This window comes from Terrapene carolina, unplaced genomic scaffold, assembly GCF_002925995.2.
Source record: "Terrapene carolina triunguis isolate 2854851 unplaced genomic scaffold, T_m_triunguis-2.0 Scaffold374, whole genome shotgun sequence".
NCBI lineage: Eukaryota > Metazoa > Chordata > Testudines > Emydidae > Terrapene > Terrapene triunguis.
Genome location: NW_020664725.1, coordinates 1,132,824 through 1,150,279, shown reverse-complemented (window position 1 = coordinate 1,150,279; position 17,456 = coordinate 1,132,824). Strand labels below are relative to the sequence as shown.

The 17,456-nt window shown below is 46.6% G+C and overlaps 1 protein-coding gene across 2 annotated transcripts; it reads right to left on the bottom strand.

Annotated features, from left to right (window-relative positions):
• Window positions 1–993: 993 nt before the first annotated feature.
• Window positions 994–17,255, bottom strand: TMEM218 (transmembrane protein 218). 2 transcript variants are annotated; one of them, XM_026657939.2, is made up of 4 exons: window positions 17,114–17,255; window positions 14,923–15,033; window positions 13,762–13,864; window positions 994–2,776 (listed from the first exon to the last, which is right to left on the bottom strand). In XM_026657939.2, the coding sequence occupies exons 2-4, from the start codon at window positions 15,030–15,032 to the stop codon at window positions 2,642–2,644; spliced, it is 348 nt and encodes a 115-aa protein (XP_026513724.1). In that variant the 5' UTR covers window position 15,033; window positions 17,114–17,255; the 3' UTR covers window positions 994–2,641. The 2 variants fall into 2 exon arrangements, with proteins under 2 accessions (XP_026513724.1, XP_026513723.1); XM_026657938.1 differs by lacking the exon at window positions 17,114–17,255 and having other exon boundaries at window positions 14,923–15,053.
• Window positions 17,256–17,456: the final 201 nt, after the last annotated feature.

The following is a 17,456-nucleotide window of genomic DNA, read 5'->3' as shown; positions in this document are numbered from 1 at the left end:
AACAGGCAGATATGATGCAAGTACGTAACTAAACAATAAGCAACAGAGCGTGCATTCCTTGGGTGGTGGTACACTATAGCTTAGAGGCATCACAAAGACTAGTCTCACCTACCTGTGCGGTGCACCTATAGCTGAACATAGGACATATGCAAAACATTTGCATTAGAAGTTTGCCCTTTGTGAGTGTGTTGTGCTTCTGGGAACATAAAATGCTCCCTGGGCCATTCTGCTACAGTTTGACCCGGGCAGCCCAGAAAGCGGAGTGGAACTGGCTGACTTTCCATACATGGCTGGAGCCAGAGGCGTCAGGTGTTTATATAAACGATGTGTTTTTTCTCATGATCTATCCTACCCCATCTCCTCCCCACAAAGGAGAAGATAAAACCAACTCCTACCCTCTTGGCTACGCTGCCTGAATTATGAGCAGGAATCTCACTGGAAAGGGCCGCTTTGTACTTTTGTTTGAGTCAGTGTTTGAAAAACACACACATCTACATTGCCCCTAAAATGCCCAGAAAATGTCACAAGAGCAATATGCCCTAAATTACATGACAATTCTTACTTTCACTCATTTCTAATTTTGGAAAGAACCGTTTGTTACTTTCCCTTCTAGAACAATGAGGATGGCAGGAAGTTCCCCAAAGCACCACAGAGGGAGCTTGTCCTACTGGAACTTTTTAGTCACATCCCCTTTCAATACTGAGCAGTCTAGTGTGTCCCACTGGGAGCAGGTGCGTGGCTACAACATCACTGGAAAGGCCCAAGTGGCCAATACCAATATGCCTTTGGAGAGTCCAGGCCTAAAGTTGCACGCCAATCACCAGCTGGTGCACAAAAAGGCAAATTTCCAAGAGCATGAGTGGCACCAGAGCTCCAGCCTTCATAAGTGAAGGCCCCTCCACAGTTATAGGGACTGGCACGGTCATCAAATTGCTAAAAAAACACAATCTTTATTTTGTCCTTTAGGAACTAGTCAGCCAGTGGCTTCTCAGAGGGACTCATTAGTTTCCCACTTGCATGAAGAAGGAAGGGAGGGCAACAAATAAGCCCTTGGGGATCCATTAAATACAATTCACTAAATAAAACATAGTGCAAAGCAATACCTGGAGGAAAAGAGCTGATGACAAAGCCTAGCCCTGAAATGAATGTGTGATTTCTTTATTAAAATGCTCTAGCTACACAATTGCTGTTTTTGCCAAGTGCCATGGGTGTTAGGGAAGTGTCTAAGGTAGCACATACATTATACAGGGCTTTGAATGCGTCTGGGGAAAAATACCCTCTGGGCTACAATTTCTCAGGCTCAATCTCAGCCCAAAGATGGTTTTTATTACAGTAGGAAGTTTGGTGCCAGGTAGCCTAGTCATGCATGGAAAGCAGCATGTCCTACAGTTTCCTCCACTGCCTCCTCCTGCAGCATTTTTCAAATGTTATGTTTTTATGCAAGCTGCTTTTCAAAACTTCACTCTTGCACTGGGCTCAGGGCCAGATCGCCTCGGCCCCCAGAAGAGCATGTGGGAGAGGTTCCCCCATCTGCTCCCACCATTCTGTCCCTAGGTGCCATCTCCAGCCTCCCTTCAAATCCCTTCAGTGATTCCACCTTCTGCATCAGGTTTCCCTCCCTGAAATGCTGGTGGGAATATCTAGTGACATGCATATTCAGCTCCCTGCACAGTGGAGCTCACAATCCCCTCCCCCACCCTCTCCAAGGGAACAAGGAGGAGGCAAAGTAAACCCCAGTTCAGAGCGAGCTCAAGAATGGCAACACGGATGCATTTGCTTGTGCCAGAGTGTCTCTGAAAGAGCCCCTGGATTCAGAGCTGGGCATAAGCAACACATTTGAACTGCCACGTCAGTGCTTTCTAAGCCAGAGAAACTGAGAAACATTATTTGGTTCTTCCTGTTCCTGCTTCTTTATTGCCATAAAAATAGGATCTCACTTTCCCATGAGTTTACCCTCTCCACTTGCTTCTGCCTCTGAAATCATTTCTCAGGTGTTTCAAGAATGATTACGATGACAAAAACGCAAAGTAAACCAACCCAAACTTCTGACACCCAGAGTTCAAACTGAACTGGGCTAAAGCCTCCAAGTTCAGTCCCTCTTTTTATTTATGGATTTCCACACTTCCCACTTTTAGCCAAAAGCACCAGCACAGGCCTCCATCATGGCATTCTGCACCACCTCCTATGTTGGAAAGATGTCCAGCCTGACTTTTAGACGCCAGTGGTTCAGATCTTTTAGGAAGTTTCAGCCAGAACTATAACTGTAGATGAGGCATAGGAGAAGCAAGAGCAGCTGAATTTCCATAGAACAGAGATCATGGATATACCCCTGGAAACAAATACTGGAGACACATGATAAAGTCTGTAAGCAGGCCTGTCTCTGCCAGGAAACAGTTCTCAGCTTCGAAAAACACAGCAGCAGCTCTTGGTAATTATCCAGTCCAAAGCATACACATTCTACAACTTCATTCTGGAGATGCCAGGGCCTCAGAAAGCAGATGCTGATTCTGGATATCAGTGTAGGTATCATAACCGCACTTGAAGAAAGACTTCTGGAGAGATTTGGGGAGCATATTTTCTTTACCCAACTGGTGACTTATTGTCTGCTTTGGAGCATGGGGAATTCCCTTCTTCATAATAGCTAGTTAACTCGGAGTGGTTTAGCATACACTGGCTCCAAGATATGGTGAACCAGAACCAGGAACAGGCTTCCCAGAAACGTCACACTGAGAAGGGAAACCAGGACGTAGCGGCCAATAAAGAAGGTGTCCACGATCTGAGGAGAGTGGAAAGGTCACAAATTACACAACAGCATTTCCTTCTTTATCACTGTTAACAAAAGCCCTACTGCAGGTACCATGTCAATTTGACTACAGTTTGTTGTAGAAGAGTAAGTAAGTGTTTGTTCTCTGTGGGCTGGAAGACGGTGTGCCAGGCAGTAGAAAATAGAACAAAATAGAACTTTTGGCCTTCCGAAAAGGAAAAGCCAGCCAAGATAAAGGGGGCAGCTCCATGCAGGCAGGCAGGGGTGGGGCTACACCCCTTCCCAAATGTGCCACGCCTCAGCAGGATTTCTCCAATAAACACAGGCTGCTCTGCCTAACCCGCTGGCAGGGGTCACTGCTGAGTAACAAAGGGGGATGTCTTCTCCCTCTGGGGCTGTGTGCACCAATTCCAAAGCAGCCTCAGCCAGGATGAAATTCTAACCCTGTTCTGCTGAATACCAACTCACAGTGCTAGCATTTGACCCACAGAGCTGCCATCCTCTTATTTTACATTTAACAGGTTCACATGAAACACATTCATGGTAGTACTCACAATGAATTTCTCTGTTGGTTCTGATTACCAGGTAGTGGTTCTAATGCTATTACTTGCAAGTGGGTTTATATAATAGGTTCCTTCCTATTCCCTTCCTGTCTCAAGCTTAGTCCTAAAGTGAGAGTTAAGCTGAGCCATGAAGCAGCAGGTACCTACTATTTAGGTGAATGAGAAAGTGTTTAATCACTGAGTGGAGCCCAATTCTGCATTCCTTGGACACAAACTTCCATAGAATTCAGTGGGAATCTTAGGTGAACGAGGAGTGCAGAATCTGACCCATGAGGTTCAAACCATGCTCAGCTCACTAGAATCACGTGGCCACAAATCATGACAGTGAGACACGAGCTGAAATCTTGTCCAGCAATTATTTCCCTGAAGTCAACCAGTAGTTTCATGAACTCCATGTCACACAGCTGCTTCTCCCAGAATACTAGTCACTGATCTTTATATTTATGGGCATTGATATCAGGCACCACTGTACTTACAGAGGATATGTGGCAGGAAAAGAATATCTCATTATTTAGTGAAGATGCTGACACAGACGGTAGACAAAGTGATAGTGAGAAACACCAACCAGAAAGCCCAGGATTATGAAATCATCCTCCGAGCTTCTGGGATTGCTTATAACAAAGGTGAGTATTATGAAACAGTGTTAACACAAGCTTGACCTTGGCTCTGCTACAGAACAAGTCTCTTGAGAGTGACATGTTTGCTCGTTCAACACTTTCACTTTTTAATTAGCCAATTAGCAGGCTTTGAGCATAGAAAGCCCAGGTCATGTATTATTGATATCGTATCGAGCCGGGCTGCTTCAGGGGCCAGTCCTGGAGATCCTGTAAATGAGCATTTTGATTCTGCTGGCTTGTCTGACATGTACACTACGTCCTATTTCGACCACGGCCCTTGATCTCGGCTCCAAGATTTACTTGGAGCAAAACAATTTACATGCAAGACAGAGGAAAAAAAATAAGAATCTCTCATACCACACTGTGACACTCTGTACCTTGGGGAAACACCCTGCACCCCCATGTTCATCCTTATAATATGATTGTGTGGTATCCAATGCAAAGTTTGTCATGTCGGGTGACTTCGGAAGGCTCATGATGCACTGAGCATTGTTGTTATAGTAATGTTATAAGTTATAATTTCATGCATATAGTTATGAGGCTGAAAATGTACCCTCGTGGCTTCAAACAAGCCCAGGCAAAACCAGAAGTTCCTAGATCACAGGCCCTGGTTCTCATGGGAGACTTCAAATCACTCGGATATCTGCTGGGAGACCAATACAGCGGTGCACAGACAATCCAGGAAGTTTTTGGAAAGTATAGGGGACAATTTCCTGGGGCAAGTGCTGGAAGAACCAACTAGGGGCAGAGCTCTTCTTGACCTGCTGCTCACAAACAGGGAAGAATTAGTAGGGGAAGCAAAAGTGGATGGGAACCTGGGAGGCAGTGACCATGAGATGGTTGAGCTCAGGATCCTGACAAAAGGAAGAAAGGAAAGCAGCAGAATACGGACGCTGGACTTCAGAAAAGCAGACTTTGACTCCCTCACGGAACTGATGGGCAGGATCCCCTGGAAGAATAACATGAGGGGGAAAGGAGTCCAGAAGAGCTGGCTGTATTTTAAAGAATCCTTATTGAGGTTGCAGGAACAAACCATCCCAATGTGTAGAAAGAATAGTAAATATGGCAGGCGACCAGCTTGGCTTAACAGTGAAATCCTTGCTGATCTTAAACACAAAAAAGAAGCTTACAAGACATGGAAGACTGGACAAATGACCAGGGAGGAGTAGAAAAATATTGCTCAGGCATGCAGGAGTGAAATCAGGAAGGCCAAATCACACTTGGAGTTGCAGCTAGCAAGAGATGTTAAGAGTAACAAGAAGGGTTTCTTCAGGTATGTTAGCAACAAGAAGAAAGTCAAGGAAAGTGTGGGCCCCTTACTGAATGAGGGAAGTAACCTAGTGACAGAGGATGTGGAAAAAGCTAATGTACTCAATGCTTTTTTTGCCTCTATCTTCACAAACAAGGTCAGCTCCCAGACTACTGCACTGGACAGCACAGCATGGGAAGGAGGGGACCTGCTCTCTGTGGAGAAAGAACTGGTTCAAGACTATTTAGAAAAGCTGGATGAGCACAAGTCCATGGGGCCGGATGCACTGCATCAGAGGGTGCTAAAGGAGTTGGCGGATGTGATTGCAGAGCCATTGGCCATTATCTTTGAAAACTCATGGCAATTGGGGGTGGTCCCGGATGACTGGAAAAAGGCTAATGTAGTGCCCATCTTTAAAAAAAGGAAGGAGGATGATCCAGGGAACTACAGGCCAGTCAGCCTCACCTCAGTCCCTGGAAAAATCATGGAGCAGATCCTCAAGGAATCAATTCTGAAGCACTTAGAGGAGAGGAAAATGATCAGGAACAGTCAGCATGGATTCACCAAGGGCAAGTCATGCCTGACTAACCTAATTGCCTTCTATGACGAGATAACTGGCTCTGTGGATGAGGGGAAAGCAGTGGACATGTTATTCCTTGACTTTAGCAAAGCTTTTGATACGGTCTCCCACAGTATTCTTGCCACCAAGTTAAAGAAGTATGGGCTGGATGAATGGACTATAAGGTGGATAGAAAGCTGGCTAGATTGTCGGGCTCAACGGGGTAGTGATCAATGTCTCCATGTCTAGTTGGCAGCCGGTATCAAGCGGAGTGCCCCAAGGGTCGGTCCTGTGGCCGGTTTTGTTCAATATCTTCATTAATGATCTGGAGCACATGACTTATGAGGAGAGGCTGAGGGAACTGGGATTATTTAGTCTGCAGAAGAGAAGAATGAGGGGGGATTTGATAGCTGCTTTCAACTACTTGAAAGGGGGTTACAAAGAGGATGGATCTAAACTGTTCTCAGCGGTAGCAGATGACAGAACAAGGAGTAATGGTCTCAAGTTGCAGTGGGGGAGGTTCAGGTTGGATATTAGGAAAAACTTTTTCACTAGGAGGGTTGTGAAGCACTGGAATCGGTTACTTAGGGAGGTGGTGGAATCCCCTTCCTTAGAGGTTTTTAAGGTCAGGCTTGACAAAGCCCTGGCTAGGATGATTTAGTTGGGGATTAGTCCTGTTTTGAGCAGGGGGTTGGACTAGATGACCTCCAGAGGTCCCTTCCAACCCTGATATTCTCTGATTCTATAATTCTCCAGGAGCAGAGGAGCAGTTCACACCTCATCAGGGCATGTATGGGACAAACCCAGCCTCACAGGAAAAAAGGACACTGGCCTAGGCAGCAACAAAGGATCTGTTGGACTCTCAAGTGAGTCACTCCCCTTCCCTTGGTCAGTTTGGGATGATGACGACGTAATCCTCACCTGACTCTGACGGTGGGGGGCAAAGCCAAGAGGGAAGAAAGGACATGATAAAAGGGAGAGACATTTGCCATGCTGGCTCCCTCTTCCAACTCCATCTACAGACATCACCACCAAGCAACTGAAGCGCTGATCAAAGGGGAGAGCCTGGCTGAAGGGCAACCAGCCTGTGATGAGAATCATCTAAGTCTGTCCTTAAATTAGGGCACTGAAAGTGTTAAGATCAGCTTAGAATGTATTTTGCTTTTATTTCATTTGACCAAATCTGACTTCTTGTGCTGTGACTTATAATCACTTAAAATCTATCTTTTGTAGTTAATAAATTTGTTTGTTTGTTCTACCTGAAGCAGTGCATTTGGTTTGAAGCATGTCAGAGACTCCCCTTGGTATAAAAAGCCTGGTACATATCCATTTCTTTGTTAAATGGACTAACGTTTATAAGCTTGCAGCATCCACCAGGCATAACTGGACACTGCAAGACGGAGATTCCTAGGGCTGTGTCTGGGACTGGAGATATTGGCAAGTGTCATTTGGCTGCACAATACAAGCAGCGGCTGGCCAAAAGTGCTCACTGACGTAGCTGGGAGCCGCTAACATGCTAGAGGCTGTGTGTGAACAGCCCGGGAGTGGGGGTTCTCACAGAGGAGCAGAGTAAGGCTGGCTCCCAAAGTCGAGGATTGGCGTGACCTAGCAGATCACCGGTCCAGAATACACCAGGGGAACGTCACACACACACCACACAACTCAGTATTTAGAAAGTGAGTAACATTCCTCTGCATGTTAATAATGGAATATGGGAAAGAGCACTTTGGGTATCCAAAACCCCAAACACCTACAGAAGGGCTGGGAGATGTAGAGGAGGAATAAGACAAAACACAGAAAGCAGCATGGTGTGAGCAGGAGTCAAGAGAACTCAACATCTAAACTATGGCCAACAGAGACTAAGCTCTCAGGAAGGTGAAAGGACAGCAATCTGGCTCTGAGCCAGAAGGCAAGTGGAATTAGGGGTAAATGATTGAGAAGGGCAGTGGAGGGTTAGGCAGGGTGCTGAATGCAGGACTACTTGCCAAGTGATTATTACTCTATAATGCTCAAAAGCATGCTGGGTGCTGCAAGGAAGGCAAAGAAAGGTATGGTCCCTGAACCAAAGCATTTGTAGTCTAATTTAGAAATGTGAGCAAGAAGCGATGGAGGCAGCTTGAGCTCCCAGAAACCAAGCAAAATTATTTGAGGCCAGGCAAGCTGCACTGCGCAACAAGCAAGAGACAGAGGGGTTTTGAGGGAAGCCACCTTGGAGTGCAGCACAGCCGGCTCACCACAGAACTGCCTGCCTGCATCCTCCAGTCAAACAGCCAGTGTTCTGCCAGAGGAAAACCAAGGATGACCAGAAAATTTCCCTTCCAAGGTACCTATCTTCCAACTGCAGAAGAACAGGGTGAACATTCCTCAAGCTCCGAGAGTTCCTCAAGGACACAAGGAATCAGAGTGCTAAAAAAGGGGCTTTTTGTCACTGGGACACAGTCAGGTGTGTGATGACAAAGGAACGACAGGATCATTTGCCTACTAAGAGTCCACCTCACAAGCCTTTTGGTGAAAGCTGGTATGAGAATCGGTCAGTACCTACAAGCTAGGACACTGTAGCACAGAGGCCCTGGAAGCTAAAGGTAGATGATCAGGAAAAATTCAAAAGCAATCTGCTATAGAGGCCTATCTTCCAGCTCCATTCCCAGGCAAGCCCAGCAAAACAGGAGAACTAAGAGCTGCAGTGTGAGTGAAAAGATGGTGTAAAAAGAGTGAGGAATTTAAATCATTAGTACTGGGAACCCTTTGGCAAGAGGGAGAACAAGCACAGAAAGGGCATTCTCTGATGGACCCAAAAGGGAGCCAGATTACTGGTAATGAAGACTCTGAATGTTCTGATGGGTTAATCTAGATTGACTCTTCTGGAGGCAGTTGACATGCAAGTGAAACTGTATTTTAGCAGGGGCAGGATTACAATTGCCCCAGAAGAAGGGCAGTTAGGGGATACGAAGAAGCACTCTAGTAGGGTAACAGTGACAGGAGAGAGAATGAAAAAAGCTCACAGACTGAAGTGTTATGGGATTATCAAAATTTAAAATCCCATTTATAGTGCAAGAGATTTACACAGCAATTTACAGATGCAGAACAAGCCACATTTCCTGCCCTGAAGATTTTAAGCTGAGGCAAAGACCAGACACAGACAGTATGGGGAATATTACTGGTGAGGAGGCAAATGAAATTCCAAAGAGAAGAGAGCACTGAAGTTTAGTAGATAAAATGATGAAGACTGTTCTACATGGGGCCAGAGGGCAGCCTGATGGAAGGTGAAAAGAACAAAGTTGAAGAAAGAGACAAAGGCGGAGAGAGAAAAGGTTGTGTGTTGCCGAAGGAGCACAGGAGGGAAGATGTGGCAAGAAACTAGGAGCCACAGCAGAATTAAAGAAAGTACTTGAGGGTGTGTGGGGAGGGAATGTGAAACATGGCAGGAGGAGGAGGAGATGACTTTAGCAGAAGCGCTCCAAGTTCATGGAGGGTAGAAAGAGATGAGGGGAGAGGTACAGTACTCAAGGCAGGAGCCAAGCAAGGGCTCCAGGAGGGTTTGAGCAGCGAGGTGATGATGAGGCATGGGTGGGCTCTGATTAAAAGAGTGACAAATGCCTCTACCTCATGGTCAGTTAATCAGGGAGTAAGAACTGTCCTGGTAGAACGCAAAAAACTTTCCTGCATGCCAGAAAGATGGCAGGAAAGCAGCTCCTGGCTAGAAACTATACTACGCAGACAGGCTAGGCCACCAAAGCACTGCACGTAGAGTTCCAATCCTGACTAGGGACTTCCGCGGAAAGGAACTAGGGGGTAGGATCCATAGGGATGCAAATACCAGTTTGCAAGAATACAAACAGAACTGTCAAATGCAAGAATTCCAGAATACGGTAGTCTGGGTTACTCCAGATCACAACAGGGATTGAGAGTCAGGATGGAAACTATAGTAGTGATGTGCTCTCAATATCTTAACAAGGGGCTCCCACAAAGTTTTCCTTCTTGGTGTGTGATAATCCCTGCGTCCCTAGCATGTATATGCTGCAGAGATGAGAGGTAGGGGACTCAGGATGCTCATATAACCACAGCTGCAAATAGCACTCACTTCGCACTACAGATGGGAGGCAGACTGCAGCCCATCCTATTGGGCACAGACTTGGCTACAGGGATCCATGCTTTTGTGCACTTCAAGTTTGATCATTGCAGCTCACTTTACCTAGGAATGAAGCCACATACCCTGAGAAAGCTGTAGCTGATAATGTACCCCTGTGCTACAGGGTTACATTATCTCAAAGTCCTGGCCCGCGGGCCATCTGCAGCCCAAGAACCCCCCCACTGAAGCCTGCGGAAACTTTTTAAAAAGTTCTTTCATCCGGCCCTCACGGCTGCCGGCCGAGAGGGTCGGAGGGTGGGGGAGGCGGGAGGGGAGCAGGCAGGAGAGATGCAGCTATGTCAGCGGCTGTCTGCTGCAGGCACCGCCCCCCGCAGCTCCCATTGGCCAGGGAAGAGCGACAGAGATACCATCCCTAGTCACCAGGCAGCATCAGCCATGGAGGCAGCATCATTAGTTGCCGGGCAGAGTCAGTCATGGAGGCAAAAAGAACAGGAGTACTTGTGGCACCTTAGCGACTAACAAATTTATTTGAGCATAAGCTTTCATGGGCTTCAGCCAACTTCATTGGATGCATAGACTGGAACATATAGTGAGGAGATCTATATACATACAGAGAATATGAAAAGGTGGGAGTTGTCCTATCAACTCTAAGAGGCTAATTAATTAAGAGAAAAAGCATCACTAGTCGCTGGGCAGAGTCAGCTGGGGCAGCATGAGGCCCAGGGAGCGAGGGAAAAGGGTGGGAAATGGGCTGGGAGGTGGCGTGACTCGTGAGGCGCCAATGACAGTGCGAGGGGGCAAGCTGCCTCCAGCTCCCCTCTCCCCGAGTGCTGACCCCATAGCCAATGGAAGTGCCGGGGGACGGCAGTGTGCCTGGTGCCTGCAGATAAGATAAGGTGAAGATAAGATGAAAGGAAAGAGGTTCTTTCTAGCTGTTGGCACTGCAGGTCTGTGTAATGAAATGGAGCCCTTTATTTACTTTTTTAACCACTGTCCCATGTAATGTTGGTAGGTTGTGTAGGAGAGGCCATCTCAGCAGAGGCACTGAACCTGATGAGGGCATAATCCCAGACACACAGGGAGGGTTAGAACCACCCACTGCCCCATCTCTTTAGGGTAGTAGCCATGCGCCTCACCCCCTGCATCTGACCAGTGGGCAGACCATGACTGTGCCTCCTCTTCAGCTGCTTTTGTGCCCAAGGAGGCCCAGCCCAGCAAGGTCCTGCTGTCAGCAAAGCATGGAGTGTGGGAAAGTGGACCGAACACAACTATCTGATGCACACCTTGCTGAAATCCTGAAGGTTTCAACTGCTCAGTCACTGAGGCCAAACATCAACAAACTGACAGAACTGAAGCATTGCCAGGTGTCTGGCAAACACTAAAAACTCTCTGGCAGGTGAAGAATTGTATCAAGCTGTATGACAGTTTTATTATTTCTAAGAAATTCAAAATAAAAAATACAAGATAAATGTTTTCTTTTCTGAACACCATCTTCAGGGACATCATTGGCCTGCTGGGAGGATTTGAGGACTGGCTCTGACCCCAAGGTAAATTGAGTTTGAGACCCCTGCTGTAGCACATCTGCTCAATAACAAAGGCTACTGTGAAGACAAGGAGAGCTACTCCTGAGGGCGTTCTGTGACAAAAAATTAAAAATTCTGCACACAATATTTAAAAACTCTGCAAGTTTTATTTGTCAATAAATAAATGCAGAGGCTCAAGCATGGTAGATGGAAATGATAAAATTATCAATAATAATGCAGAAAAAACAAGTGGGGGGGGGGGGGGGAGAAACCAGATGATACAGTCTCATCATATGGTGATGACAACACTCTTTCCATTCCACTAGTATTTTGGTGGATGTTAAACAGCAGCTACTAAAGTTAGACATTTTAAAATCAGCAGGTCCTGATAATTTGCATCCAAGAGTTTTGAAAGAGCCAGCGGAGCAGCTCACTAGACCATTAACATAGATTTTCAGTAAGTTTTGATGAACTGGGGAAGTTCCAGAAGACTTGAAGAAAGCAAATATTGTGCCAATTTTTAAAAAGGGTAAACAGGGTGACCTGAATAGTTATAGGCCTATCAACCTGACACTAATCCTGGGTAAGATAATGGAGCACCTGATAAGAGACTTGATTAATAAAGACCAAAAGGAATGTAATGTAATTAATGTGAATCAATGTGGGTTTATGGAAAATAGACCCCCCCTTTTTTTTTTTTGTGAGAACACAAGTTTGCTTGATAAAAGGTAATAGTGTTGACCTAACAGACTTAGACTTCCATAAAGTTTTGGACTTGGTACTGCTCAACATTCTGATTTAAAAAATTAGAATATAAAATTAATATGGCACTCATTAAATGGATTAAAAACTGCCTAAACTGCAAACTGTTAACTATAACTGCAAACAGGGAATTGTCACAAACAGGTTTGTTTCCAGTGGGGTCCTGCAGGGCTCAGTTCTTGGTCCTATGCTATTTAACATTTTTATCAATGACCTGGAAGAAAGCAAAATCATCACTGATAAAGTTTGCAGAGGACACAAAAATTGGGAGTGTGCTAAATAATGAGTACAAGTCACGGATTCAGAGCTATCTGGATCGCTTGGTAAAATGGGCACAGGCAAACAATATGCATTCAATACAGCTAAATGTAAATGTATACGTCTAGGAACAAAGAATGTAGGCCATACTTACAGGATGGGGGACTCAATCCTGGGAACCAGTGACTCTGAAAAAGATTTGGGGGTTGTAGTGGATAGTTAACTGAACATGAACTCCCAGTGTGGCATTGTGGCCAAAAGAGCTAATGAGACCCTTGGATGCATAAACAGGGGAAACTCGAATAGGAGTAGAGAGGTTATTTTACCTCTGTACTTGGCATTGATGTGACTGATGCTGGAATACTATGTCCAGGTCTGGTGTCCACAATTCAAGAAGGATGTTGATAAATCGGAAAGGGTTCAGAGAAGAGCCACAAGAATGATTAAAGGTTTAGAAAACATACTGTATGGTGATAAACTCAAGGAGCTCAATCTGTTTAGTTTAACGAAGAGAAGGTGGAGGGGTGACTTGATTACAGTCTACAAGTACCTACATGGGGAACAAATACTTAATAAAGGACTCCTCTTCTATCTAGCTGAGAAAGGTATAACATGATTCAATGGCTGAAAGTTAAAGCTAGATAAATTCAGACTGTGCGAGTAATTAATCATTGGAATAGTGTACGGTCATGGTATACTCTCCATGATGACAATTTTAAAATCAAGATTGGATTTTTTTTTTTTTTTTTTTTAAAAAGACCAGCTCTAGGAATTATCTGGGGGAAGTTCTATGGCCTGTGCTATACAGGAGGTTAGATTAGATAATCATAATGATCCCTTCTGGTCTTAGAATCTGTGAACTCCCATTCATCCATGTCAGAAAATGACTCACTGAGGACAGCAGGCTGCTCACCTCTGGGCAGTGGCAGGACCCAGCTGACTCCACCCATAGAGAAGCCCTTGGCATCATGGAACAGACCAGGGGGTCCTAACCACCCTACTCTACTTGTGCCTCTTGTTCTGGCTCCAAAGGACTTAAAATATGTGGGGGTGCAACCAGCCAGGTATCCGGGGCAGGGCAGCAGCGGGGAGAGCTGGCAGTGAGTCACCAGTGGTCAAAGAAGGGAGGAGAGGGAAAGCAGCAAATTGCCGCTGAGGCTGAGCTTCCATCCCCCCTATCTGAATGCAAGGGACTCCCTGCACACACTCTCCATTGCTATCCTGCCCTGTCCTGGACACCTGGTCAGCCACAGCCCCACGTCCCCTGACAACCTCATTTCACCCCCACCCCATTTGAAAGCCAACGGCCTAGATTGAGCAAGGTGCAACAGCCAGGACAGAGAGGCTGAAATGGGGAAAATAAATCATGAGTTTACCTTCATTTCTGTAGCTGGTGCTGGGAACTCACTGGCACGAGGGAAAAGTAACAGAACCAATATAACGATCACAGCAGAGAAGAAAACCATAATGAGAGAGAATCTGGGGAAAGAATCGGACAGGAAGAATCCCACTGTTAGGTCTCCCAGTGACACAGCTCCTTTTATAAATGAGACATTAACACTGCTCATATTTTGTCCATACCACATTAAACAAACCAACATCCCCATATCCCCCTTCTCGGCCTAACCCCAGCCCAGGTATTTAGTGCAGCCACAGGTCTCCAAAAAAAGCAGCCGTCACAAATTCAAAGGAATTCTACTCTTCTTTTGTCTTTCCCATTAAGATATAAAGGAAAGTGCCAACATCCTGAAATGAAAGATAGTCACTCCCCATAAATCAGAGACACTGGTAGTGAAGCAGTACACAGAAAATCTGATTTTCAAAACTGCTTAGCGCAACTGGTCACACAATTTCCACTTTAACCCCTAGGTAGCATTGAAAATCTCAGCCTTGCAGAGTAAGGTTTGACTTGGATGTTTTGCTGGAGCCTGATATTGGATAGTCTCTGTACTGCCTACCCATAAGAGCACTGGGCAATAGTTACGTTTGCTTGAATCAATCATTGTAATTATTTACTCGACTTTCATGGGGGTGAATCTTGGCTCAGTGAGCAAAGACTTAAAAAAACAGATGAGTCTCTTAGTCAATCAGCATCCTGTCCCAGAACCACACAAGGGCTTTTAGAGTGACAAGCTCCTGAAGTGATTTAATCTTCACTGCTGCAGCAAAATGACAAATGGGAAAGGCCAAGTCCTGGAAAAGTGCCTTTAGGAATGAATATATATATATGACAGTTCACACCCCAAATCTGCCAATAATCCTTCCCACCCTACTTGGTATGTACAGGTACTCTACACACTATAGCACTCTACGGAGAGAGGACAGACTGCAAATGAGCTGGCTAGTGTTTATGGACTCAATCTAACTCCCACTGAAGTTAATGAGAGTCTGCTATTAACAGGAGATTAAAATGGATCCTATTCAAGCTGTGAGGAATTAAAGAAACAGTGCCCTAAAGTCCAGATGTATGAGGACAGTCAGGCATTTCAGCTCTAATAACTTTAGCTTTCTTTATCCAGAAGGCTACATCTCCTTACCTTGCAAGACCGGAAGTCCTGGATAACAGCATGCAGAGCAGCAACATCAAGACACCGAGCAGCGCTATGATAAATACTCCTGGCCCCACCCCGAGCACAGTGCCAGCCATTCTGGAGAAGAGAGAAAGCATCGGCAAACCTGCTTAGCTGGCCTCCTCTATCACAGAGAATAGATTTTCTCTGCAGGTTCCATTTTTCCTTCCTTTAAAACACGTAATTATTCAAAACTAAAAACAAATCCTTTAACATTAACAATCTAAGTGCAAAGAACATCCTGGGAAACTAACTACTATCTCCTCAAGCTAGTAATTTCATCTGGTAATTATTCTTCAGGTAATGCTATGTGATGACACTGGAAGTGTAAGAACAAGATTTTTGTTTTAGGACTAGTTGTTAACTATATTCTATTTACCCAAATTCCAGCTTCATATGGACTTTTTAAAAACTAAATTCCTATTCTAAACTGTTATGTAGTGTTGTGTGTACTATTAAATGCATTCCACCCAAGAGGAATGAAGTGATCCTAGTGTGTAGTTTGTGTATCATTTGCTAAATATGTAGACCATTTTGGGAGCCAGCTAGATGAAAGGTGCTACATAAATAAAGGTTATTATTACAAAAGAATCGATGCTCAGTACATCAGCCAAATACACTAAGGGTAGGTCCACACTACCCGCCCAATTCGGCGGGTAGAGATCGATCTTCTGGGATCGATTTATCACATCTCATCTGGACGCGATAGATTGATCCCAGAAGCGCTCCCCCGTTGACTGCGGAACTCCTGCTCGCCGAGAGGAGGAAGCGCTGTCGACGGGGGAGCTTGCCTGTGCCGCGTGGACCCGCAGTAAGTAAATTTAGTTTGATCTAGGAAACGTCGACTTCAGCTACGCTATTCTCGTAGCTGAAGTTGCGTTTCCTAGATCGATCCCCCGCCCCAGTGTGGACCTGCCCTAAGAGAGTTTAGCATACTGTATATTTTATGACAGGTTTCAGAATGGTAACCGTGTTAGTCTGTATCAGCAAAAACAACATTTTGGGTTTTAACCCACGAAAGCTTATGCCCAAATAAATGTGTTAGTCTCTAAGGTGCTATAAGGACTCCTCCTTTTTGTGTATTTTATATATGCTTTCAAATTTATGTGAATTTCCTTTCACTGATGACGTCTGGCATTTGGCATGATTAATGTTTAACTATCTATTAACCTCTTCTACTACAAGCTGGGACAATACATTTTTCACTCACCAATGAAAGCTACTAATGGGTTACGTTCACCCACAGTCCATCTGCATGGTAGGAAAACAGTTCTGGTCATTTCCCCCCGCACAGAAATAATCTGGAGTTTCCAGGAAGTTCATCACCTAGAAGTGGTCCAACTGGCACCCCACAGGCCGGATCCAGCCCTTGGGACGATTCTGTCCAGACCGGCAGCATTTTGCTCTACACAATGGGGTCCTCCACGTGGGTGTGACTTTGCAGGTACTGCAAGGTCCCACCACGTGGCCGGCCCGACACCATTTTGTTTCTGTGTGGCCTAAAGCAGTGCCGCACCACTAGGTGTGAGGCCCAGGTCCCTGAGGGATAGGAGCACCCAACTGTCTGCTGGTGTGCCACTGGCACCCATCTGAGAGGGGGATGGCCATGCTGAGAGGACCCATAAGAACCATACTGGCAGATTTCCTGGGTCGGAGGCCCAGACGGGGCACAGGAACAGGCTTTACAGTGGGGGCGCTGAGAGCCATGGAACCGAACTGTAACCCCTGGATATGATGGGAACCACTTCCAGCCAGGGGGGGCTGCAGCACCTATGGGCGGATCCGCACAGGTATTTCGGCTCCCAACTGCCACGGACCTCAACTCGCCTCCAGGCTCGGGGGAGGGGCCAGGCGCAGCCTCAGCCGCCCTGGGGGCCGTTATGCGCGGACCCCGCCAGGGGCCCCGGGCGCGAGAACGGGAGGCGGCCTGGAGCGCTCCCGCCAGCGAGCCTGCCGAGCTCGGGAAGCGACTCCCGCCCTGCCCTGCCGGAGCCAGCGCCTCAGAGCCGGCCGCGCGCGGGGAGCCGGGCCGGCTGGAGGGAGCTGGGCGCGCGCTCGCGTCACGGCCACTCGAGTTGCCGGGGAAGCCCCGGTCTGGCCCTGGGGTCGGTCTCGCGGATAGGGCGGCACCAGCCGGGCCAAAGGCGTCAGCTCCTACCTGCGCCCGGGCCCCGACACTCGCGGGCTTCGCTTAGCGCTTTCCTCCGGCTGCTCGAGCTCAAACGACGGGGCGCCAAAGCGAGCCAATCGCAGATAAGCTTCTATTCCGGGCTGTGGCTATGCACCAGTCAGCATCCCCCTCTCATCAGCACCTCTCTCTCCTCTTGTCCGCTCTTTGCGGCCGGTTTCCCCGGGCAACCAGCAGGCCCGCACGTGTTGAAATTTGCCATCTGATTGGTTAGTGCGCACCGTTGAACGCCAATCAATGAGGCCCGCTCCGCTACTCCGCACCGCTATTGGTTAAAACTCCCTGCCCCGTCCACGGCGGAGCAACTCTCGGC